This window comes from Mustela nivalis, assembly GCF_964662115.1.
Source record: "Mustela nivalis genome assembly, chromosome: 2".
Lineage (NCBI taxonomy): Eukaryota > Metazoa > Chordata > Mammalia > Carnivora > Mustelidae > Mustela > Mustela nivalis.
In genome coordinates this window covers 134,949,631-134,973,643 of record NC_139021.1, presented here as the reverse complement: position 1 = coordinate 134,973,643, position 24,013 = coordinate 134,949,631, and the positions used below count along the sequence as shown (strand labels likewise).

Sequence of the window (24,013 nt, the reverse complement as noted above, 5' to 3'; positions counted from 1 at the left end):
GTAAAAATGAGACTAATTGTTACATCTTAATTTATTTTATTTCTTTACAAATTAAAGATGCATTGAAAAATAAACCAATGAGGAGAAATGAGAGGTCCAGAGCAGGGGCATCCCAGGTTGGGAGCAGACAAGCCTGGCCACCATCAAGCCTAGCCCTTGTCCTGCCCCAGCCAGTTCAGGTTGGAAGGTATCTATCAGCCACTCTGTCAATACCAAAGCTGGAGTGGTGTCCCGGCAGGAGAGAACAGAGCTCCAGCAGCCACTGACTCTCTCCCCAACAACTCCCGCTTGGAGAAGCAGTGTTTCCAGGGGGAACTCAGAGTGGGATAGGGGCTGGCTCTGTGAGGTATTGCAAGTTGATGACCAGGCTCTCTACAGAACCATCCAGTGTTGGAGCCTCTCCAGCTGGAAAAGAGGCTGGTACCTCTCCCATGTCTTAATATGCTTTGCAACTCATTTCCCAGGCTCATTCATCTCGGGACAATGTGCCTCTATCCACTGAGTGATCATCATTGCAGGAGAGAGAGAAAAGCTAATCAACCACTCTCCCTAACTCTGACTTGGTTGCCGACTTCCAGGCCCAAGAAGGAATGACCAGCCACTTCTCTCTCCACTGTATACCCCAGCTCTTGTGCACCTGTATGTTTCATCCCTAATATAGGAAGTTGTTGATGACACTGAGCTGAATTAGTCCCTCCCCCCCATAGTAACCCTGGGATTCCCACTCCTTCCTGCCTGCCCCTCTCTTCTTGGAGGCTGGTCCAAGGGGACACATAATATTGCCAAAGTCTGGGTGCCTCCAAATCCCCCAACACCGAATCATATACAGTGAACTGAGAAACTACATTCATTACGACAGGATTAGCAGGAAAAGGAGGGTAATGCGAGGAGATAGGGGCACCTTCCATCAGCAGGACAGGACAGAGTGGTTGGATACTTGATCCCAGAAAGGTGTCTCCTTATACTTCCCCCTCCCCCCAAAGAGATTGAGGTCAGCTTACATGACTTAGATATGGACTTAGATATCCAATTTCTCTGCCATCCTGGAGTACTTTCTGGAAGCTGGCCTGGCACCCTATGCCATTTACCCACTTGCTCTAGCTCAGTAGCTGCCGAATTTCCTTGTGCATATGACAGAGAAAGTCCACATAGGATGCTCCCCCGCTCAAGCTCTTGTCTTCCACCAGGAAGTGCTTGAACAGCATCTCCAGCTTGTCTTCCTGTTTCACCACGATAAGCTATGGCCAGAAAAATAGGGTCATGAGGCAGGGCCAAAAGAAATTAAACATGCCCTAAATTCCCATTATCCCATCACTTATTCCCACTCCCCTTCTAGGAGAGGACTTGACAAGGTAAGAAATCCAGGATTTAGGTCAGTGTTACCTTCATGTACCGTGATCTCTGTGCCCTTAAGCTATCAATGAGGCCTCGCACCTTCTTGGACAGCGGATTATCCAGAACTGGCAGAACACTCTGCAACACAAAATTCATTTATCCTTATAGTAAGATATTCTGAGTCCAGTAAAAAATGGGGCAGCACAGGTTTATTCATCATCTGTAACAAGCCCAGGAAGCACCATCCCTCCCATCCCTCCTCTTCAAATGTTCCCTGGTATTAAAGTAGACTAGCACACACTTTACTGGCTCCCACTCATATCCAAAAATGCATTTCCACACCCATACTCCCCTTGACTCCCTGCCCTCACCAAGCCACTGGTGATCTGGCTGAAGGACGAGACACTGAAGAGGCTCTGGACAACACCCTGTTGGACACTTGCTCCCACCCACAGGAAGAGGTTGAGCCCGTTCTCCAGCAAATATATATCCCCATTGCTTAGACGCTCTTCAGATGCTCGAACTGCTGGTGGTTCAGTGGCACTCTCAATGGGAGACTTTGTCTAGACAAAAGGAAGGGGGCAAAAGGTTATTTACCAAGGACTGAGGACACATTTTGTGGCTCCTCCCCATGAAATTTCAGAAAGCTCTATCTCTCAGTAACTTCTTCAGTGTGAAAATTACATCAGATAATGCAGGTTGAAAACAAATTCACTAGTGTCAGACAAGAGATAATAATAACCCTTCCCTTCCTCCTATGATGCCCCTTTCTCAGGACACAATGCCTCATCCAGCCCTCAGTCGCACCAATGGTAGGAGCCGAGGATAAAAGAAGACATTGGTCTCAGCCACATCCATGGAAGTAACCAGCTGTCGGACATAGGCACGGTCATCAGTAGTGACTTCAGCTCCAGGCTGCAGGACATCACTCTTCAACACACAGTTCAGGTAAACTGGGAGTAGCTTCATGCACTCAGGAAGGATCAACTGCAGGGGTTATCAAAATAAAGTTAATGATCATGAGCAATCTCTCCCAAATGCAAACATTTTTTTTTTTTTTTTAAGATTTTACTTATTTGACAGAGAGAGATCACAAGTAGGCAGAGAGGCAGGCAGAGAGAGAGGAGGAAGCAGGCTCCCCGCTGAGCAGAGAGCCCGATGCGGGACTCGATCCCAAGACCCTGAGATCATGACCTGAGCCGAAGGCAGCAGCCTAACCCACTGAGCCACCCAGGCGCCCCCAAATGCAAACATTTGTCCCAACAATTCCTCCAGGGTGCTTGCCCACCTGTCCCGCCGAGGAGGGGCTGGCACAGTTCTTTCTATAACAGGCCAGGATCTGGGCACACTGAGTGATGAGAGTATCACGAACAGTCTTCACGGGGCTATTGAGGACCCCCCGGTATGCTGGATGGGAAATGGAGACAGCACAGTCACTGGCTGGCCACCCCATCGCACCTACTTTCCTGCCACCACACCTACCTGGGAATGCTGAATCACTGACAATCACCCTTCAGCCCCAATCCCACTTCACCCTGCCTCTACCCTCACCAAACTTGGCCATGTAGTTGATGAGCGTGTCAGTCTCACAGTTTCGATACAGATCAGCCAGCTGCGTGCAGCAGTTCAGGGCCAGATTGTGGATGCGGAGCCGTCGCTGCCCAGCACAGCTGGTGTAGAGCAGGGCACACTAGGGGAAGGGAGAAAGGGAGAACTCATACCCTTCCTTCACCAAAGCCCTCTGTAAAATTGCTCCTTTGCTGGATTATTAAGCTAGAAGAAAGACGAGCCATCCCTTTCCTGGCCTCTTCTAGTCCTCACCACCCACCTCCAACCCTCTTCCCTGCAGCCTATTTATATCCAGTACAGTGATACTTGACACTTTCTCCCCAGGCCCTGCCTCCTGCCCACTACCTGCAGGAGGGCTCCACTCTCTTCATTGAGCCGGTCGTCATGCTTGAACTCCACAGTCACCGTCTTGTCCCCATCTAGCCCAGCCAGCTCCACATCTGTTGTATTGCTCATGTAGAAAGCCCCGAAGAAATCTACAGCACGAATACCTGAGGCCACAGGGATAAGGTCAGGGCTACAGATATCACAGGTGCCACTTGTCTCCCTCCCAGGTTTAGTCCCCCGCCTGCTCTTCTCTAACCAGGACTGACCAGTGCTTGTCCGAACGCGCATCACAGCATCAAAGCCAACAACCTTCTGTACATCCCGACGCAGGTCACTCAGGAACCGTTCCTGGTCGTTCTCCACCTGCAGCCCCCCAGGAGCAGAGTCACATCACTGACTACATAACAACCTGCTGTCTATCTCCCTGTATCCCCTCCATGCTACAACCTGCTGAATCATAATAACAATAGCAGTGAAGATGATGATAATAATGATAATGATAATGACACCTTTAAGCATTTACTATGTGCCAAGTACCACATTAAGAACCTTACGTATAACTACTTGATTCTAATGACAGATCTTAATTAAGAAGTATTAAAACCCCATTTTACAGATGAAGAAACAAAAGCAATAAATGAGTAATTTCTCCTAGGTCATATTGCTAGTATTCTGGGAAGGCCAGAATAACCACCCAGGACTGTTTCCAAGCCCCATGCTCCTAACCACTACCCTTATGGCTCTCTTCTTTAGATTATAGGGTTTTCTCTGCCACCGGGATTCCTATTAAGGAGTCAGTAGCTAAAGAGCTGCTCCACATGTAAAGCAGACATTCCCAGTCCCACTCCCACCTGCTACCCAGAGTCCCATGCCCTACCTGAAAGCAAGCGTATTTGTAGACAGAACCACCCGTGAGCTGGGGTACAACAGAGAGCGTGGCCACATCCACATACTGGTTAGGGAAGAGAAAGAGATCTACACAGCAGCCTTGGGCCACACACTCTTTGGCCAGGGTCTGATAGGCACCTGTCTGAGGCTGGAACAGAGTCTGTGGAGGAACAGAAGAAAATATTCAAATAGCTCCACCCTACTTGAGAACTATGTATTTAATATGGGATATTCAAATATATGCACAACTTCAGATCTACTTCATAGGTATTTGCAACAGTAGTAGAACATTCTCTTTAAAAAAAAAAAAAAGAATCTATCAAGGGCTTTGGGATGAAATGGGACAGAGAAGTGCAGGAGCACTGGACAAAGTTGGCAGTCATGGACTAGACATGTGAAAGAGCAGAGTGTCTAGTCCTAATACCCAATCAAGAAAGTTAAGAGTATTGCATTGCAAAGAATCACCACCTTCCTCTGTCATGGAAAGTCCCCCCCCATCTCCCAATCCCATACCTTCTCTTTGTCTGTGTTGATCAATTTCCTATCGTCTCTGTTCTTCAGTTTCCCTGGGGCCTCTGCAATGGGCAGGGAGGTATGGAACAGAAACAGCTTCCCTGCACACTCAGCAGCCTAGGAAAGAGAAGACTACTTGTTCATTCTTTCCTTTATTCAGCTATTATTCATTCATCCCTTCCCTTGCCGTTATTCAGTGCCAGTTATGTCACACATGCACTCACTGGACAGCCTTCAATCACTAAAGAAATAGTAATTATATCCCAGGGTATAAGATGGTCAGAGGAAAGCAAGGCAGAGGAAGTTGTCAGGGTTCTAACCTTACCTTTAGAGCCTCCATGCCAGCCTGGATAACTGGGGCAAATACTGTCTCTGTCTCCCTTGTGTCTGCAAACATTTCAGGAATCTGATCCAATAAGCTGGAGAAACAGGTGATGGGAAGCAATCAAAACTGCTATCCAGACTCAATTCCTCAGTCCTTAATCCTCTGAAGAATCATGTAGCCCCCTAGACTGAAAACTCCTGAGGCACAGTCCCTGTCCATCTGCTGACCCCTCTGCTCAGCTGTCTGGGTTCCTGTATTTGTTTCCACCCCACTCCCACTTTACCTCTATAATCTGGCTCTTACCTGGTGATGACTGCCCGAGACTCACTGACATTGACAAGGAAGCCATCCAGCAGTGGCACAAACATGTCAGCCACATCAGATACAACCATCATCTGTGGCTGGGCCAATGAGCTCTTCACATTGTAGAAGTGGAGCACCTTATTATAGGTGACGAAGCCAACTCGGATTGCTGACTCTTCTGCTCCGCCCTCCCTGTAAACGGTAACATCATTACCCACACTTGCCACCTTCTTCACCAGCCAACGTCATGACTTCAAGCTCTACTTATTGAGTCAACAACCCAGAACCACCCACACCCCAGTGATTATCCAAGGGATGCACTTTGTCTCCATAAATCTCACCTAGGTAGAAAGTCTAACAGTGACTTGAGCTCCTCACAGAGGAGCCTAACAAGACCACTCCTGATGGCATTGTAGGAGACATCAATCATGAAGATGAAGGCAGGAGGGCTGGGAAACTTATTGTTCTGCAAAGGAAGGAAACGTTGGGGAGAGAGGGGGATTGGTAAGCTTGCTAGGTGACTAGAGAGAAGTCAACATCAAGGGGGACAACGAAAGAGTAAGGGAAGTGAACACAGCAATTCTTAGCTGTCTCACTGTCTGCCACGCACTGCTTCTCCCCATGCTACTTTCCCTTACCTTGCAGTAATCTACAGTGGCCAAGAATTCATAAGAGCCCAGGGATAGCTCAGGACGGTCATAAGCATCCACACGTTTGCCGGTATGATCCAGATGTTGAAAATACTGGGGGGGTACTGTGGGGAACATGACAGAATACTACTCAAATGTCTATCTCAATCTTAATAAGTCTGGCCTGGCTGAGCTCACTCTACTGCCCCACATCCCCATACGTGCCCTACTTCCCCAGTTCCTAAATAAGGGAACCTCACCTATCTCACTAGAAAGAGAGTAACAGAGACGCAATACAGAAGAACATCCCCCCAATCCCAGCGAACATACCATCATTGATACAACTGCAAAAGCAGCACTGGAAGCGCCTCCCTCCCTCAACGAACTGCATGAAGGGACACATATATGCTTTGCAGCGGTTGCAGCGCAAAGGGCCAGATTCCCCATGGTCCACGACATACGGTGAAGCCTAAGGAGCAAAAGGGAGGGGCTCAGAGAGTGGAAAGTTACAGTGGGTTGAGACACATGCCAAGAGATAAAGAGGAACAACCTGAAGGGAGGGGGGCATAGCTAAGGTATTTTGCCTGAGGAGAGTACAGTAAAGGGGAATGAAGATAAATGATGAGGGTACTGGTCACAGGAACGTCCTTAAGCGTTCAAATTCTATAGCTCCCTCTTCTTATTCCTCATCTCCAGAATTCCACTTTTTGAAAGAAAAGAACTGTGAAAGTGGCCCGACCCCATAGGCATGTATGGAGAAATAAGGAGCTGCCATAGGCATGTAAGGAGAAAGCCAAAGATAACCTAGGATTCTCATTTCTGGCCCTGTCTTCAATTCTCCTCACTTTTTGCCCTAGGGATCTTAACTCTATGCTTCCTTCCCCAGCCAAGCATCTCTAACAATGATCTCCTCCACCCCTGGGTTTCTGTGACAACTACCAATGTCCCAAGCACATGTCACCCTATAGATAAGAGATCAGCACCCAAGTGTCTAACCATCCCCATTGAGACCCAGAGACTGGAAAAAAAAAAAAAAAAAAAACAGAGCAAGATGGAAAGAGGCAGGATATAAACTGCATCGTGAGCTTCTAGTTACAGAGAAATCTACCCTAAATTCAGTAAGCTCGGAATAAACATGATGGTATCCTACCAAAGCCTGGCAGAGCAGCTGACAAGCTCACTCTCTCTTTTCATGCTGATTTCAGGTACTGAGGTAATAAATCAGGGCCCAAGTCAGGTAAGAGAAGGACTATTGGACCCTAATCTACCTTTTTTTCTTATATGCTGTCCTAACATTCCCAAACTTAGCTGGAATGACAAAAAGTACAGAAGAAAAACAGGATAATGTACTTGTAATCATCTGGAGATGACCGTGCCATGTGAGGCCTCTGCCTTCCTCCCCTGTTAGTTGGTCATACCTCTTTTCATAGTTTGTCTGCCATAGGGCCCCTGCTCCCCTCCAACAATTTCTTGGGCTTTTCCCTTCATCCCAACCATAACTGTCAGGCATGGGCCCGGGAGAGAAAGCTACTGAAGATAATCTCCCTTCTTGCCCAACCAAGATTTCTTCCATTATGACTGCCAGAATCATTTCTAGGAATAAGTCTTCTTCCCCCTCTTCCTCCCTTTCATTATACTCTAGTCCCTTCCCTGACTTACCTCCTCTGGTGGCAGCCTTGCCAGTGGCTTGATGACAGCCGCCAAGGGCACCTGAGCCTGCTTAGCCATGTCAGATGTGCAAGGGATGTTATAGGATGTGCATCGGATATATCGGGGACTTGCATTCCCTAGAGGAGGCAGAAAACCAGGGTCAGATCAAAGAATCCCTCCAAACACCAGCTCTCCGTTGCTGATCCACCCATTGCCCCCCAAAATGCTAAATGGTCAGTGAGGCCATGATCTCACAGTAGAGCCCTAGGTTGGGTTCTATGCTCAGAAAGAGTCTGTTTGAGATTTTCTCCCTCTCCCTCTGCCCCTCCCCGTGTGCACACTTCCCCCACCCCAACTTCTCTCTCTCAAATAAATAAAGCTTGAAAAAACCCAAAAAACTGATAAAAGTTTACCCATAGTAGAAAAAGCCCTCTAGAGAGAAATTAATACCCTCCTTACCTTGGTCTTTCACCAGGAAGTTGGTGGTGACTAAGGGTGGCACCTGTCCCCGTACTCCAGTAACAAATGGCTCTGAACCTCGGTTGTTCCTGTCATCCTCAATAACCTGAATCTGTAGGGAAGAACTAAAATGAATGAGGTGACAGAAGAAAGCAAGTACCAGGTCCTGGAGAGCCAGGAGAAAGGCTAGAGCTACAGCATGGAAACCAGTAATCTGTCAAGAATACCTCATGCACCAGGTATGCTCTCCTTCTGGAGATCACATAAGGTGCTACAAGGCCAATCTTCCATTCTATAATCAGCAGCAAAATGCTCAGCAGGCAACACTGAGAATGGGCTTCTTTATGAATTACCCTGATCCCCAATCTGTGGTGACCACCCCACTATTCCCCCCAGTCCAGGAAAGCTCCAAGTCTCATCATAAACCTTCCAACATGACTGGATTCCACTTCCCTCCCCCAGCACACCTCCCCTCCCAATCCTCTCACCAAGACACATTCTGAGTCAGAGCAGGAAAACAGACAACAGTAACCATGTAAAAATGGATCTACCTGGAATGACTCTAGACTCAATGAAAGTAGAAGGGACAGGGTGAAGAGAGGATTAAACAGAAATGACCAGGTAAGGTGAGGAAGCAGATGCTGCCTTATTTTCAAGTAAGCATCAGTGTGTCAATATGGGAGAAGAGGATTAAGTACCTGATCTTTACAAGCCCAATCCTCAGTCCCCCACATTTTGACAGACCCAGCAAAGGGAAAAAAAAAAAAAAAAAAGATTTTACAAAGTTGGCAATCAGAACTTTGTGTAGGCTGATAACCTTTGGTTAGTTACTTTAAGATGGTTTGGTAAAACCAGAAAAAGTAAATGGAGAATAAGACTCCATATCCTTAAGAGTTGAAGCTTAGAAATGTATCAGAGTCAAACAAACTCTCCCAATGAGAATGTGGCCCACGCTTTCCCAAACCAGCAGTCTCTTCCCCTGTGAGAAATGCCAGTATCCCAAACTTATACATTTGTAGTCACCTACCCAAAGTTTCTCCATAAGCTGTAGACAAATCAATCCCAAAGGGGAAGAACCTATCACTCCACTTTGTCCTGTTCTATCAAATGTCACATGCAGGCCACCGGAAGACCCAACCGGACTAAAACCAAAGCTTAACATGCCACCTGACCCCACCCTTAGAGCCTGATCTACCATCCCATACTCAAAGCACTGCTAATGGCTTGTCATTTCATTACATGGTGATTTGAGACATGCACATCCTTCTGGTAGGTAAAAGCGAGGGTCTAGAAAAACTAAGGGAAGAGGATGGAGAGGGATGAACATGGTGGTTGAGGTGAAGATGAGGTCACAGGCATGCATGGGTGGCATTAACACAGGGATGACACGCACACACACACCACCCCCTGCACTTACTGGACTAGGAATGGCATCAGGGTCTATTCTGTGCCTGGTTTTCTGCTGAGGAGGCAGCTCATTGAGTTGCTTTTAGTGTTTTAATAATAAAGGCAGCAGGGGAATACAGGGAGGGAGACAAAAGAACAAGAAGCAGATGTTACTTCTCTCGACCCTGATGAGTTAGACATGAACAGCTGGAGCCCAGCTCATACTGCTGAAATCAGGCCCTCTCTAGGTCAGAAATTCCAAGCCTCTCTGGCCCAACACATAGGCTTTAATGGCTCAGACTATGATGTACAAAGACTTCTGGGGGGCAGAAGTCCCAGTTCAAAGGAACTGGTTCTATACCTACCAAGTTCCAGTTCAAAGGACAAAGGGGCAAACAGGAAGCAAGCAGGGGTTTTACAGGGAGGGGCTGAAGAGGAGAAGCCTTAAGAAGGAGGAAGAAGGATATTCCTTCCAAAAAGCCAAACCTCCCATCTAAGGACTGTGCTAATGCTTAAAGAAGCTTTTCCTTATACCAGACCAGACTCTTGTTCTCCCTGAAGGAGGGGAAAAGGAGAGGCTGCTTAATCCTCTACAGTCACTCTTAGCCAACAGGGTCCTTCACCATGGTAATTCCCCAAAGGAAGAGGGAAGAGAACAGAATGGAATATGACAATGGCTAAGCATGGTGAGGTAACTGACAGAGCAAATGTTGTAGACAGAACTATAAAGTAGCCCCTACTTAGGAGTACAGTCCCAACCTCGATTCCAAGGAGGATAAGGAAGGCCTAAGGATTCTGATGATGGCTCTAAGGGTGAGAGTCACTCTCTTCCTGGGAAAAAACAGCTTCCCCACATTGCCCTTGTAAACTGTAGATCACTTCTCATCTACACAGCAGGATTCTAGCCAACAAAAGTACTGTAGGCTTCCTCCTAAAACACTGTCCAACTAGAGACAGAGAGAAACCAGTGAGGCTTTCCTTCTCTTAACACCTACCATCAGTTAATTCCCACCAGTTCCACCCATTAAGACGACTGCCATCCTATCAAATCTAAAAGGATACGACCTGGATCCCCCTACTACTCCAAGGGCAGAGGTTACCATGCTATGTCCAATAGTGACAGAATGCAGCACTCAACCAGTGCTCTACTGACACTACTGATCACTCTTGGCTTCCCTTCCTTCCCTGCCCAGCTATGGAGCAAAAGTGCCCCCCAAAAGACTTCTGGGGGGCAGAAGTCCCAGTTCAAAGGAACTGGTTCTATACCTACCAAGTTCCAGTTCAAAGGAACTGGTTCTATACCTACAAGAAGATGAACGAAAAGGGAACATAATCAGAAAACGCTAGGCAAACATCTCATCTAGGTTGACTCACTTATCTGGCAGCCAAAAACTCCATCCCTAGGACCACATAAGTATTGACTTACAGGGCTGGGGATGGCATCAGGATCCAGGCGCTTAGGAGGCAGTGGTTGAGGAGGCCCAGGCTGACTGCCAAAGGTGGGTGCTCCTGGGTAGGAACTTCCATAATTGGGCTGAGGGCCCCGGGCTGGTCCAAAGGAACCTGAGACACAAGGGCACAAGGCTGATAAATTCAAAATCCCCTCCCTATCTCTTAGGGCCTCAGGAAAATGACCAGACTCCTTTAAGTGTAGAATTTTGAGGTAATAACCATTCAGAAAAAGACCACACTATCTGAACTAAAAGAGAAAGAGGGGCGTCTGGGTAGCTCAGTGGGTTTAAGCCTCTGCCTTTGGCTCAGGTCACGATCCCAGGGTCTGTGATAGAGCCCCGCATCGGGCTCTCTGCTCAGCAGGAAGCCTGCTTCCTCCTCTCTCTTTGCCTGCCTCTCTGCCTGCTCGTGATCTCTGCCTGTCAAATAAATAAAAAAATAAATCTTATAAAAATAAAAGAAAAAAGAACGTCTTATAAACCCTACCTCCTAGTAATAATGCCCTGAAACTGTCCACCTAGTTCACTACCTAACAAGCAATACTAAGAGCAAACAAACAAAAACACCTGACTAGCTGAAGGCTTTGGCCCCTAGACAGACCTTGCAGAAAACTCACCATTTTGTTGCAGCTGATAGCCTGGCTGCTGGGAGGAGTGCATAGGTGGCGGTGGTCCTGGGGGCCCAGTCATTTGAGTGCCAGGGGGCAGAGCTTGAGGAGGAGGTGAGGACACATGGTTGGGCTGGCTCAAGGAGGGCCCCCCAAAACCCTGTCCAGACAGGAGTGGACCAGTCATCGAAGGCATCCGAGGACCCCCTGAAGCTGGAGATGTGAAGCTGGAGGCCTGTGGTGGGGCAGATCGCTGGGGAGGCTGGGCCCCAAGATGACCCTGGGCCTGGCTAAGGGGAGGAGCCTGGCCCTGAGGATAGGAGCCATACAGACCAGAGTTGGGGAAACTTCCTGAGGCTGAGGCCAGCGATGTTGGTGGGCCTGAGAAGTAGAAGAGGTAGAATCAGATCTCTAGTCATTTTGCCTTCTTATTCAGTAAATCGCTCCCTTTCCACATGAGAGGGGCAGGAATGATTGTCCCATCTGCTGGCACTCAGAAGCACAAGAAATAAAAGGGATGCAGGTATACCCCAAAGTCTGATGCTTCTAAAAAGAAGGGGACAGTCACATTCCTGTGGTCATAGCTACTCACCATAGCCCAGCCCCACTGGGGGAAGGGCTGGGGCCACAGCACCACTGATCTGCATTCCAGCCAGCTGGGCGGTCACCTGTGCACTCGTTGGGGGAGGGCCATAGGGCTGAAGCACAGTTGGCTGGCTGACCACAGGGGCCAGTGGTACTGATCCAAAGGGCTGAGACCCAGGGAACCTGTGAAGACAAGGAAGGCAGAGGTGACACGCAGGCTAGGACCCCCTTCAAAGCTGGCAGGAGCTCCACATCATATAAGAAAATGTACTGTTGTACGGCATATTACTATCATCTGGGCTCCTCAATGGCTTTGTACTTATGTATACTTGTAAATATGTTATGTTCCTAATGATCTGCACTATGATTATTCATGGCAAATCTTGTTTTCCATTAGGTTCACTCCACAAACATATGCCAAGCACCCTCAGACCAAATGTTTACTAGATTATCACCTCTTCTGACTTAATCCTTTGTGTTGAAAAACCACCTCATAAACAAACAAACAAAATACCTCAGTACTGTTAAACAGAAGCCCTGAAGAAGTTGAAAGGGAAAGTGTGCAGAAGCATTAACACAATAGGCACTTAACCAATGGGGGATCAAACAAATGCAGTTTGATTGTTTAACTTTTAAACCAAAGTACTTAACTACTTTATCCTGGCAAAGGTGTTAGGAGCAAAGTAGGTCAACTGACTTTGACATTTTGTACTAATTACAAAGATGATGCCAACTCTACCAGAGGGGACTAGAGAAACAGGACATAAACCAGATAGCCTTCTAGCTGGGTTTATCTAGTAAAAGCCTCATTACTTGGATAGCTACACTGGACATTCCCATGGCATTAGATGGCACATTAATATAAATACAGAATCATTCCAGTATCATTACATATCCATGAGGAACTGCACTGGTGGTGTTTTATGGTGTTATTACCGTAGAAATCTCCAACATAGATTATTATACATAACAAGCTCCATATGGGATTTCACGAATGAATCAAATTCTTCAAAACAATAGTCTGTTACACTGAAATTCTGATTTATCCTTTCTGCTTGTCTCTACTAAAAAACTTGTATTTTATTTGATTTGTTTAGTTCCTACAGTGTTGCAGTTTAACACTTTTCACTCATTCATTCATTCAACTACTATTTTCTGACTGTTATGCCAGTGAACCTTACACCTCCCTAAGCTCTTTGATGGGCTTTGCTTTTTTTGTTTTCCATACCACAAACATACCATTAGCTCCATGGCCAATGCTCATAAATCCTTGTCAGAATAATTATATTCCATGGTTACTACTTCTTTAATATGTATAACTATATCAACTATATCAACTACCCACTGTTACTCCACCACATGCCCTAGTAATATTATCTGTAAATAGCTTTACAACTTACAAGCATCTCTAAGTGCTTTAATTTAATCCTCACAGTAAAATGAGGACAGAGCAGATAGAAAAGTAAGACACGAAGAGTATAAGCAGCAAAACAAGCTAGAACTATACAGCCCAGATCTGATCTTAGTTCAATGTACTTTACTTTTAATTGTAAAATATAATGGAAATAGAAATAATACATAAAACAAATATGTATTAATGATTATACAAACACCAATGTAACTAAAAAGCAAGTCAAGAAATAGAACACTAGGACCACAGGCCTCCTGTGCCTCTCCTCCATCACAGCTCCCTTTCTTCTCCCAGAGGTTAACTACTTTCCTAACTTCTTAATATTCATTTCCTTGTCTTTTTAAAACAACCTAGTTCAGGAGTGCCTGGGTAGCTCAGTTGGTTAAGCATCTGACTCCTGATTTGGGCACAGGTCATGATCTCAGGGTTGTTAAGATAGAGTCTGAGGGTCAAGCCCTGCTCTGGGCAAAAAGAGTCTCTCTCTCTCTGTCTCTCCCTAAAACAACAACAAACCATAGTTCAGTTCTGTCACTTTTTTAAACTTTTGTAAATAGAATCACATCATACATACTCCTTGGGTGTGGCGTCTTTTGTTCAACCATGATTTTGAAATTCACCTATAATGGCATTGCCTGTCATTACTAAATGCTATTCCACTAAATAAATGTCCTAATTTACTTAAGTATTTTAATGTAGATGGATATTTCAGTTTTTCTAATTTTTTAATATTACAAATAACATTGCTATGAACACTCATATACTTGTTTATATATACCTGAATTTTTCTAAGGCATATATCTGTAAGTGAGTTGCCAGATCACAAGGTATGTATTTCTTTAATTTTAACAGATAATTCCAAATTATTTCCCCAGAGTAGTTGTTCTAATTTGCATCCAACCACCTGTGGGTAAGAGATCCTACTACTTCATATCCTCTGCAACATCTGGGACTATCAGACTTTTTAATTTTGCCACTTTAATGGATACATAGTAGAATCTTACGCTTTTGATTTGTACTTTTCTCATTACTTATGAAGTTGAATGACTTTTTAATATATTCTCTTTATCTTATTGTACTACTAACCCTCTGATAGTACCTCAGAGAGAGGATGATCTGCTTATGGATTGCAGAAAGGGAAACTACTGTAGTGGTTGCTTAGGGTTGAGGGGGAATGAAGGACAAGCAAAAGGATAAGCAAAAGGATCCTGAGCTAAAGGATATGGTGTTTCTTCTTGAGGTGATGAAAATGTTCTCAAACTGTGGTGATGGTTTCACGTATCTATGAATATATTAAAATCCACTGTATTGTATACTTTAAATGGGAGAACTACATGGCATGTCAGTTATATCTCAATTATGTTGTTTTTTAAAATCCAGTGAGGGCACCTGGGTGGCTCAGTCAGTTAAATGTCTGCCTTCAGCTCAGGTCATAATCCCAGTTCCTGGGACTGAGTCCCACATCAGGATCCCTGCTCAGCAAGGAGTCTGCTTCTCCCTCGAACCCTCCCCCTGCTTGTACTCTCTTTCTCTCATGCTCTTTCAAATAAAATCTTTTAAAAAAATAAAAAATAAAAATCCAGCCAAATAAAATTGCCCTAAAACCTCATACCTCCCTCAAGCTTTTGCTTCTCCTTTAGCCAAACATTACCAAAGAATTGATATGTCTATGCTCCATCTCTAGGTCTTGAGTTCTTATTTCCCTTTCTTTCTTTCTTTTTTTAAGATTTTATTTATTTATTTGACAGAGAGAGAGATAGATCATAAGTAGGTAGAGTGGCAGGCAGAGAGAGAGGGGGAAGCAGGCTCCCCGCTGAGCAGAAAGCCCAATGCTGGGCTCAATCCTAGGACCCTGAGATCAGGACCTGAGCTGAAGGCAGAGATTTAACCCACTGAGCCACCCAGGCACCCCTTCCCTTTCTTTTTAAAGAACCTTCTTGGGGTGCCTCAATGGCTCAGTCATTAAGCATCTGCCTTCAGCTCAGGTCACGAACCCAGGGTTCTGGGGTCAAGCCCAGCATTGTGCTCCCTGCTCAGCAGGAAGCCTGCTTCTCCCTCTCCCACTTCCCCTGCTTGTGTTCCCTTTCTCACTGTGTCTCTCTCAGTCAAATGAATAAATAAAATCTTAAAAAAAAAAAAAAAAAAAAAAAAAAGATCCTTCTTTCTGGGTTAATTTTCCTTTTATTCCTTAGCCTATCCCTTAATAATTTTCTCAGCCAAGGTCTATACACGGTAAACTCTGAGTCTGTTTGTAAATGTCTTTATTTGTGCTTCCTCCCAGCTAGGTACATAATTCTACAATGACAACTGTATTCCCTTAACGCTTTCAAGGTACTAGTCCACTGTCTGCTTCCTCTAATAGCCTCTGTTTAGCCTAATCAATTTTCTTTTTTCCCTCTGAGAATCCTTTACAGCCCGAGCTGAGGAAGTGTGGTTGTTTCACATTTCCGTCTATAAAATACTCCAACAGTACTGACACCAAAGATGACATTTTTTTTTAAAAAAAGCTTTGAAATACAATTTCCATACCATTAGATTTATTCCTTTTAAGTGTACAATTTAATGAGTTTTAGTAAATTTTATAGAGTTGTGCAGCCATGACCAGAACCTAATTTTAGCACACTTTCATTACCCAAGAAGTTCCCTTGTGTCCATTTGCAGTCCTAAGACGTTCTTCCCACCACTTACCCACAGTCAACCCACAAGAAATAAGATTCCTTAATATCAACCAGTAACAATGTGCAGATTTTCTTCCTAGTCTACCTATTCTCTGAAGGTGCGGCCCAGGACTACACTTCACAGATAAGATCTCAAGACCAAACACCAGCGCAGAAAAGCCCAAGGACTTTTCTGGACCCTCATTCCCAGTACCTCCTTAAACTGAAGTCCTCAAGTTCTTAAAATGATCATTCCCGCCCTCTCCACAGGCAGCCACGGTGTCTACTTACCACTTTGATTTTCAGTTCTCACTTGGTCTCTAGTACATGAGGATTTCACTTTTTCTTTTTCTTTTTTTTTTTTTTTAAAGATTTTATTTATTTATTTGACAGACAGAGATCACAAGAAGGCAGAGAGGCAAGCAGAGAGAGAGAGAAAAAGGCTTCCTGCGGAGCAGAGAGCCCGATGCGGGGCTCGATCCCAGGACCCTGAGATCATGACCCGAGCCGAAGGCAGCAGCCCAAACCACTGAGCCACCCAGGCGCCCCTCACTTTTTCTTTTTAAGCTTGATTATGCACTTGAAAAACATTTTTTGCTTCTATATCCTATCTCCTTTCTAGATGTTTGTAGCAAAAGGGTTTCAGATTGTATTAATCTACTACTCAAGTAAAACTCTTTGACTCACTCCAACTACACAGCTGTCTTCATATCTTCCTGAAACCACATTTGTCTATGAGGCCAAACCTCACCCAACACAACAATCAATTCTCAGTCCTTGTCTTACCTTTCAGCAGCAAATAACATAGCTGATTACTCCCCTGCCTTCCTGAAATACTTTCCTCACCTAGTTTCAGGATGCCACGCTCTCCTGGCTAATCTCTGATCTCACTACTGCTCTCATTTTTTTTTTTTTTTGAAGATTTTATTTATTTATTTATTTGTCAGAGAGAGAGAGAGAGAGAGAGAGCGAGAGAGCGCGCGCGGGAGAACACAAGCAGGCAGAGCGGCAGGCAGAGGCAGAGAGAGAAGCAGGCTACCCAATGAGTAAGGAGCCCGATGCGAAACTCGATCCTAAGACCCTGGGATCATGACCTGAGTCGAAGGCAGTGGCTTAACCAACTGAGCCACCCAGGCATCCCTCTCATTGTCTTTTCATGGCCCCTCCCCAAACCTCCTTCTAAAATGCTGGTAAGCTCCAAGGCTCTAAGGCTCAGTTCTCAATTCTCTTTCTTTTGTTTTCTTTTTTTTAATGATTTTATTTATTTACTTGTCAGAGAAAGAGAAAGCGAGTATGCACAAGCAGGAGGAGCAGCAGGTAAAGGAAGAAGCAGGCTCCCCATTGAGAATAGAGCCCCATGCAGGACTTGATCCCAGGACCTGGGATCACGACCTGAGCCAAAGGCAGACGCTCAACTGACTGAGCCACCCAGATGACCCCACAATTCTGTTCTTTACTGTCAGTGATCACTTTCTAAATGACTTCATCTAGTCCTATGCCATTAAATAACATCTCTATGCTGCAGACTCCCAAATTTTTATCTCTAGTCCTGACATTATTCCTCACCTGCAGATTTGTATATACAACTACATATTCAATACCTCTACTTGGTAGCTAGTAGCTTCTTAAACCTATAATGTACAAAATAAAACCCTTCAATAAACCCCAAAATTTGTTCCTCCTCAAATATACCTCACTTCAGTAAACAGCACCATTTGCTGTTGCTTAAGCCATCAAGACTTAAAGACTTAAAAGACATCCAGACTTATTCTTTTACTCTTATCTCACATCCAATCCTATTGACTCTACCTGTGAAACATATCCCAGATCTCTTTCTCACCACCTCTACCATTACCATCCTAAACCTGAACTACTATAACAACCTCTTAATAGGATTGATTCCCTACTTCTACTATTGAATCCATCAAGGTCACCTCTTTTTAAAAATATATTTTTATATAAATAAATAAAAATAAATATAAAAATAAAAAATAAATATAAAAATAAAAAATAAATAAAAAATAAAAATAAATATTTTTTAAAATTATTAGAGAATAAGGACAGTATATCCAAAATTTTTTAAATATACTGTTTTTAGTAATCACATTTGTGATTGTGTTAGTATCACTGTACTGAGACCCTTGTATATAAGAGATAAATCTGAGATCCCCTTTTCCTGTTTCTCCCTGAGGATAGGTTCGGTAGGATTGTAACAATTTTTTTTCTTTTTTAAGATTTTTTATTTATTTGCCAGAGAGAGAGAGAGAGAGAGCAAGCGAGTACACACGAGCAGGCAGAGAGGCAGGCAGAGGCAGAGAAAGAAGCAGGCTCCCCGCTGAGCAAGGAGCCCGATGCGGGACTCAATCCCAGGACCCCTGCAGGGATCATGACCCGAGCCGAAGGCAGCGGCTCAACCCACTGAGCCACCCAGGCATCCCGGATTGTAACATTTATTGAAGATATATGTCTAGTAAAGAAAAAACTCAAGTTCACAGAAAGAGAAAGAATACACAAAAGAACTTAGGTATGAAGATGGGTTAATGATCTACAGAGTGGACAACAGTAGCACCAGTAACCTGGAAAAATGAAAACAAAATACAAAAAAGTGGAGGGAAGTGAAAAGAGGATCTAAGAGAAAGGCAAAGAAAAAGAAGGAGACAGGCCCTCATCCATTCCTAATTCTTCTAGTTTCATCAAACCAATTTTAGGTTGACCTAAGTACATACCTCTGCATCTGAACAGTGGAGCTTGGCCCATTCTGTACATCTCCTTGGCCAAACTGGCCATATGCAGCCTGGCCAGAAGGGGCCTGTGCTGTTGAGGCTGGAGGTGCCTCTGAAGAAGGCGGGGCTCTTGACACACCTGAGGGTAAAGGACAGAAACTAAATGATTGGGAAATAACTTTCTTCTCCACCCTGAGCAAGGAATGTAAAGCAAGGATAAATAAGCTCAGACCTTCGCTGGCCCAATACTATAGCTTTGCAATCAAAAGGATAGAACGAACATGTAACTCTAGTTATAGCAGATTCTGAACATGGATGATCAGTCAGTGTCTCCACTCTCCTAGACAGATATACTACAGGTGAAGCTGTAAGCAGAACTACAAGAATGTAGAGGCTTCCTGATCACTATACGCTCTTACTCAATCCAGATCAGTCTAATGTTTTTACCCTCAACGAAAAGTCACCTCTTTAAAACAAAAAACAAACAAACAAAAAAACTTTAATTTTAAATATTCTCCACACCCAACATGGGGCTCAAACTCACAATCCCAAGATCAAGAGTCATATGCTCCACTAACTTAGCCAAGTAGGCACCCTAGGAAGTCAACTCTTTTAAGGAAAAGATCCGACTCCAGAACTCAGAAACTTAGAGCATATGGGAAAGTTGATACAGAAGATGATCAAGTAATCTATTGAACTAGATTGTAAAGAAAGGCTCCTCTTGGGAAGACCATTCTGTCAACCTCTTTTTCATATATTCTAATTATCTTAACCATCTTCTTTTCATCCACTTCTTGAGTGTTGATGCTTCCAATATCACATGGCTCAGGGAAATGTTCTGACAGTTTGGAGATTTTGCCCAGTGGTTCAGTCAAGACAACTGATTTGCCTTCCCATTAGTCTGCCACCTTTGTCTTCATAAAAGCTGTACTCCATCCTTTTGCTCATCAGAGATGCATCAAAGCTATTTCTACTTCCCCCAACAATTCTTTCTGCATACCATCCCCAACCATCCTTCCCACATGAAATGCAGGGAATTAGTAAGTTGGTACACCACTTTGGAAATATTGCTGACCCCTGTTCAAACAATTGTTTTTCTTTTGCTCTGTTAATTGGTAGAGACCTGACAATTTAGAAACTGCCTACAGGTTTATTAATCTGAACCTGCTTGCTAGCTATCACAGAAACAGATACGTTTTCCTTTCAATAACAAAACTTCCTCTTATGCCAATGCCAAACTCCATTTTGATAAGCCAGGACTTGAGAGTTTGGAGATGGACTCTGTCCAGCCAAAGTCTCAACCCAGAATAAGGCTCTTCCAAAGAGCTGAGACCTAATCTGACCACTTTACAAATTTTTTTCTAAATTATAATTAAAATGGTAATACTTCATTCATTTCCCAAATTTTACTTATGCCTCCTTGGTGTCTTCTTTTCCCCATATCCCTGCATGGAACTTACTATCTTAAAAAGCATAAAATGTTTGGCATACCCTAAGTCTTCAGCTAGCCTAATCAAGATCTACTGTTAGCCATTTCCCAAAAAGCCATACGGACAATCCATAGAGTACCAGCTGCTCTTCTTGCAAAAGTAATCTAAAAGCCAAACACTGATCCGAAGGCAGGACCAGATTAGTTTTCTCTTATTGCCCTGATATTACAGGGCATCTAAGAAGCAAATGAAACTCAAGCAAAGGCAAAGAATGATATGAGCAGAAAGATAGGAGAAGCACACAAACACCACACTTTTTATCCATGAATTAGTTTCTCTGTCACAGGGTCAATTATGGATAGAACCATTAATTCAGTGAGAGGCATTATCAACATATATGAAGAACAAGTCATTTCAGGGAGACTTTAGGTCAACAGGAAACATTCAATCCTGGTTACAGGCTCTGGAGGAGCTGTGACCACAGCCCTGCCCTCCAGCTGTGAACAAAGCAGGCAGTTGAGGCTGTATAGGGTGACACTCACATGAGGTGAACTGCCCCTGAAACTAATGTCTTAAGGCAGATGTCTTAAGGCAGAACTCCATAAAAACAGGAAAGGGCAGACTGCCCACAAAGTTCTCAATGCCTGAGAGCCAGAGTCATATTCCTCAATCCCAGACACCCCAACTCTCTAGGCAGCTTAGGTAGGGCAATACCACCCAACCTGAACACTACTGATTCCCATCCTTAGCTCAAAGGAAATTTGGAAACATACCTGGGGGAGGTGTTTGCTGATAGCCTGGTACTGGGCCATTGTAGGCTCCATAGGGAGTTGGGGGGGCTGTGGATCCTGGTTGCCCACCATAACTGGATGGATGATACCCTGGGTAGACAGGCTGGGATTGCCCAAATGGCGGCAGAGGTGGAGCTGACTGGTTGACATTCATTATGAGTGCATCCCCAACTCGATCTCACCTAAGATGAAACAGAAGTGAGAAATTAGTCGAAATCAACTTTCTAAAGACAGAGCAACTATAGAAGGTAGGAAGTAGACACAAAAAAGGACTGACCTTATCAGGCAGTTATCAGCCTAATTGTTCCCATACTACCACAGGATCTTTATCATTTTCTGTCCCAGCCAGTAGCCAGATTACCTCCTCAAAGTAAAGATTTGTTACTGTGAACCCCATGCTTTATCACTGACAAAAGGGTATAAATTTCAACTTCAGACACGCCCAATGGAATGGGGCAACAGCCTCCATTTTCCAGTGGTAATGATTTCTAGTGTCTAATCACACAAGGAGTCCTGCTACTGATGAACTACTGTGATATTAAGTAACTGAAACTACGTTCCCACTTCTAACTCATTCACTCTAGCATGGGTTCATTCAAAAAAAACTGAATACCCTCTAATGTCCTAGTCATTTGTAATCACTCAGGCTACACATATAAAACATATCAGCTAAATTCCTTCCTCCTCAAAAGACAAATTTTAGAGTAACTGATTAAAGAAATGAAATTCTTTGGCTGAACAGCAACAATTCAAATGCTACTCCATTTCCAGTCTTTCCACCAAAAGAATGTTGGATTTGAGAACTGAAGCATTAAAATCATTAAATGCGGGATGCCTGGGTGGCTCAGTTGGTTAACCAGCTGCCTTCGGCTCAGGTCATGATCCCATTGTCCTGGGGTTGAGCCCCACATCAGGCTCCTTGCTCGGCGGGGAGCCTGCTTCTCCCTCTGCCTCTGCCTGCCATTCTGTCTGTCTGTGCTTGCTCTCTCTCCCTCTCTCTCTCTCTGACAAATAAATAAAATCTTAAAAAAAAAAAAAATCATTAGGGGCGCCTGGGTGGCTCAGTGGTTTAAGCCTCTGCCTTCGGCTCGGGTCATGATCTCAGGGTCCTGGGATCGAGCCCCACATCGGGCTCTCTGCTCAGCGAGGAGCCTGCTTCCCCCTCTCTCTATGCCTGCCTCTCTGCCTACTTGTGATCTCTCTCTGTCTATCAAATGGATAAATAAAAATCTTTAAAAAAAATTATTAAAAAAAAAATCATTAAAGGCAAAGGATACCCCAAAACTCTAGTAGGGTACCAGACACTATTAAGTGCAGGCCAGGCACAAAAACTTCTCACAATTACCTAGGAAAAGAGTTCAAGGATCAATGACAAAGTTAAATTTCATGTAAAAAGATCATTTATCTAACCTTCAAGCAGAGGAGCTTGGAGTATCCCAAATCCCATGCACTCCTCCAACTATTCTGTTTCTGCTTTCCTTAATGCTTGTCATGAATCTAGGCCACCACTAAAGTTATTACAATCTTGCCCAGCAACAGAGGAATGAATTGGAGGGCCTTTTCCAGGTCCTTCCAAGGATAAGACTGTCTAATCACATCTAAACAACCTGATCATTCCCACTCCTCTATAGACAGATGGGGCACAAGAAGCAGGACAGTTCACAGCTGCTGCAGTAGAACAATGGGCCTCTCCCATTTGTTAGAGAGGGTCATCCTGATTATAGAAAAACTGAGCTGCTTCTGGACTAGAATTCTTTAACCTTACAACCATCCCAGGAACTGTTCTTCCAAATCCTAAACCTTGCACAAGTCACAACACTAAGCATGACGGATGACCCCTTCCCCTCTATCTTCCTAAAGTCAGGGTGCGGGCGGGGGTCGGAGGAAAGGAGCTTCTTCGCCAGGAAATAATCTCACACCCAAGAGTTTGGAGTAAGGCTCAAGTCTGGACTCCATTCTGGGTAGACAGCCGAGGGTGACAACCCAGGGGGCGGGGCAAGCTTCCTAGAACTCTGAAAGTAGTCGAGCTGTGGAGGCTGGGCGCGCCAGGCATCAAGACCAAGAAGACAAACTAGCTTCTCGGGCCATGACGAGAGGGGTGGTCCATTAAGCATGGAGATCGAGCGACTTGCGCCCTTCAACAGGCTCCGGGCAGGAAGCGGGAGCCGGAACCTGGGCCTGGAGGAGAGAAGGGAGGGTCCAGAACTGATCCAGGATTATGGATGCGTGAGGCGAGGGTCTCTCCCTGTGCCCCGCCCTCAGGCTCCTCCCTTCCTTCTCAGACCGGACCCCGATCAGGCCATGATATTCCGGCCTCTCCCCTGCTTTCCTACCCACCAACCTCCCGATGCCACTCCTCACCCGGCTCCAGATCCAGGTTCGACTTCGTTCCTAACGTCAAGGCTCCCAGGCCCAACTTCCGGTTCCGAGGGGGCCGGAGCGTCGTCCCCGGAAGTTCCTCCCCCATGCTCCGGGGCCGAACACTCCTTCTGCCACGTCTGCAGTAGACGCGAGCTCAAGAACCCGGATGCCGCGCATGCGCCACCGCCCCCTCCCATCATGGCTGATCCCGCAGATTCTTATGCATTTTCGCCTTTTATTTACCCCCAGGTGTTCTGGTCACTTTACGGTCCCACTAACCGATACGCGATCGAGAAGGCTAAGTCAGACTATCTTTAGCAACGCCCCCACAATCCTCCTTTGACGCATTAGTGACCTCTGACCTAGAATCCTGTAGCCACTTCCTGCTGACCCCTGACCCCATTGATTTCCGTCTACAAAGTTGCTTTCACCTATGACTTTTGCTGGTTACGAGGTTACGGAACGTAATATGATAAAGGGTACTAACACTGCTTTCAGACTTCATGTGTTCGAGTTCTGGCTCTGCAGCTCACCAGCTTCGGCAGCTATCTCCGCCTTAGTTTTTTCATCTGTAAAATGGGAGAGAATATGAAATAGCCTTCAAATAATAATTTG

At 44.9% G+C, this 24,013-nt stretch overlaps 1 protein-coding gene across 8 annotated transcripts; it reads right to left on the bottom strand.

Moving 5' to 3' along the window:
- Positions 1-19: 19 nt before the first annotated feature.
- Positions 20-23,762, bottom strand: SEC24C (SEC24 homolog C, COPII coat complex component). 8 transcript variants are annotated; one of them, XM_082716633.1, is made up of 24 exons: positions 23,399-23,533; positions 21,020-21,219; positions 18,820-18,955; positions 12,036-12,211; positions 11,453-11,824; positions 10,811-10,947; positions 9,416-9,484; positions 7,999-8,110; positions 7,549-7,676; positions 6,220-6,358; positions 5,899-6,014; positions 5,602-5,726; positions 5,261-5,452; positions 4,958-5,051; positions 4,633-4,749; positions 4,109-4,279; positions 3,498-3,594; positions 3,250-3,395; positions 2,887-3,025; positions 2,624-2,742; positions 2,143-2,322; positions 1,707-1,898; positions 1,384-1,473; positions 20-1,238 (listed from the first exon to the last, which is right to left on the bottom strand). In XM_082716633.1, the coding sequence occupies exons 2-24, from the start codon at positions 21,189-21,191 to the stop codon at positions 1,098-1,100; spliced, it is 3,360 nt and encodes a 1,119-aa protein (XP_082572759.1). In that variant the 5' UTR covers positions 21,192-21,219; positions 23,399-23,533; the 3' UTR covers positions 20-1,097. The 8 variants fall into 8 exon arrangements, with proteins under 8 accessions (XP_082572759.1, XP_082572760.1, XP_082572761.1 ...); XM_082716634.1 differs by lacking the exon at positions 23,399-23,533 and adding an exon at positions 22,957-23,215; XM_082716635.1 differs by lacking the exon at positions 9,416-9,484 and having other exon boundaries at positions 23,399-23,762.
- Between the last annotated feature and the right edge of the window lie 251 nt (positions 23,763-24,013).

Coding starts and splice junctions, on each gene's coding strand:
- SEC24C (XM_082716630.1), bottom strand. CDS start 21,191: ATGAATGTCAACCAGTCAGCTCCACCTCTGCCGCCATTTGGGCAATCC. Junction 6,015..6,219: donor TTGCAGTTGTATCAATGATG/GTATGTTCGCTG, acceptor TGTTCCCCACAG/TACCCCCCCAGTATTTTCAA. Junction 1,239..1,383: donor AGAGATCACGGTACATGAAG/GTAACACTGACC, acceptor TTCTGGCCATAG/CTTATCGTGGTGAAACAGGA.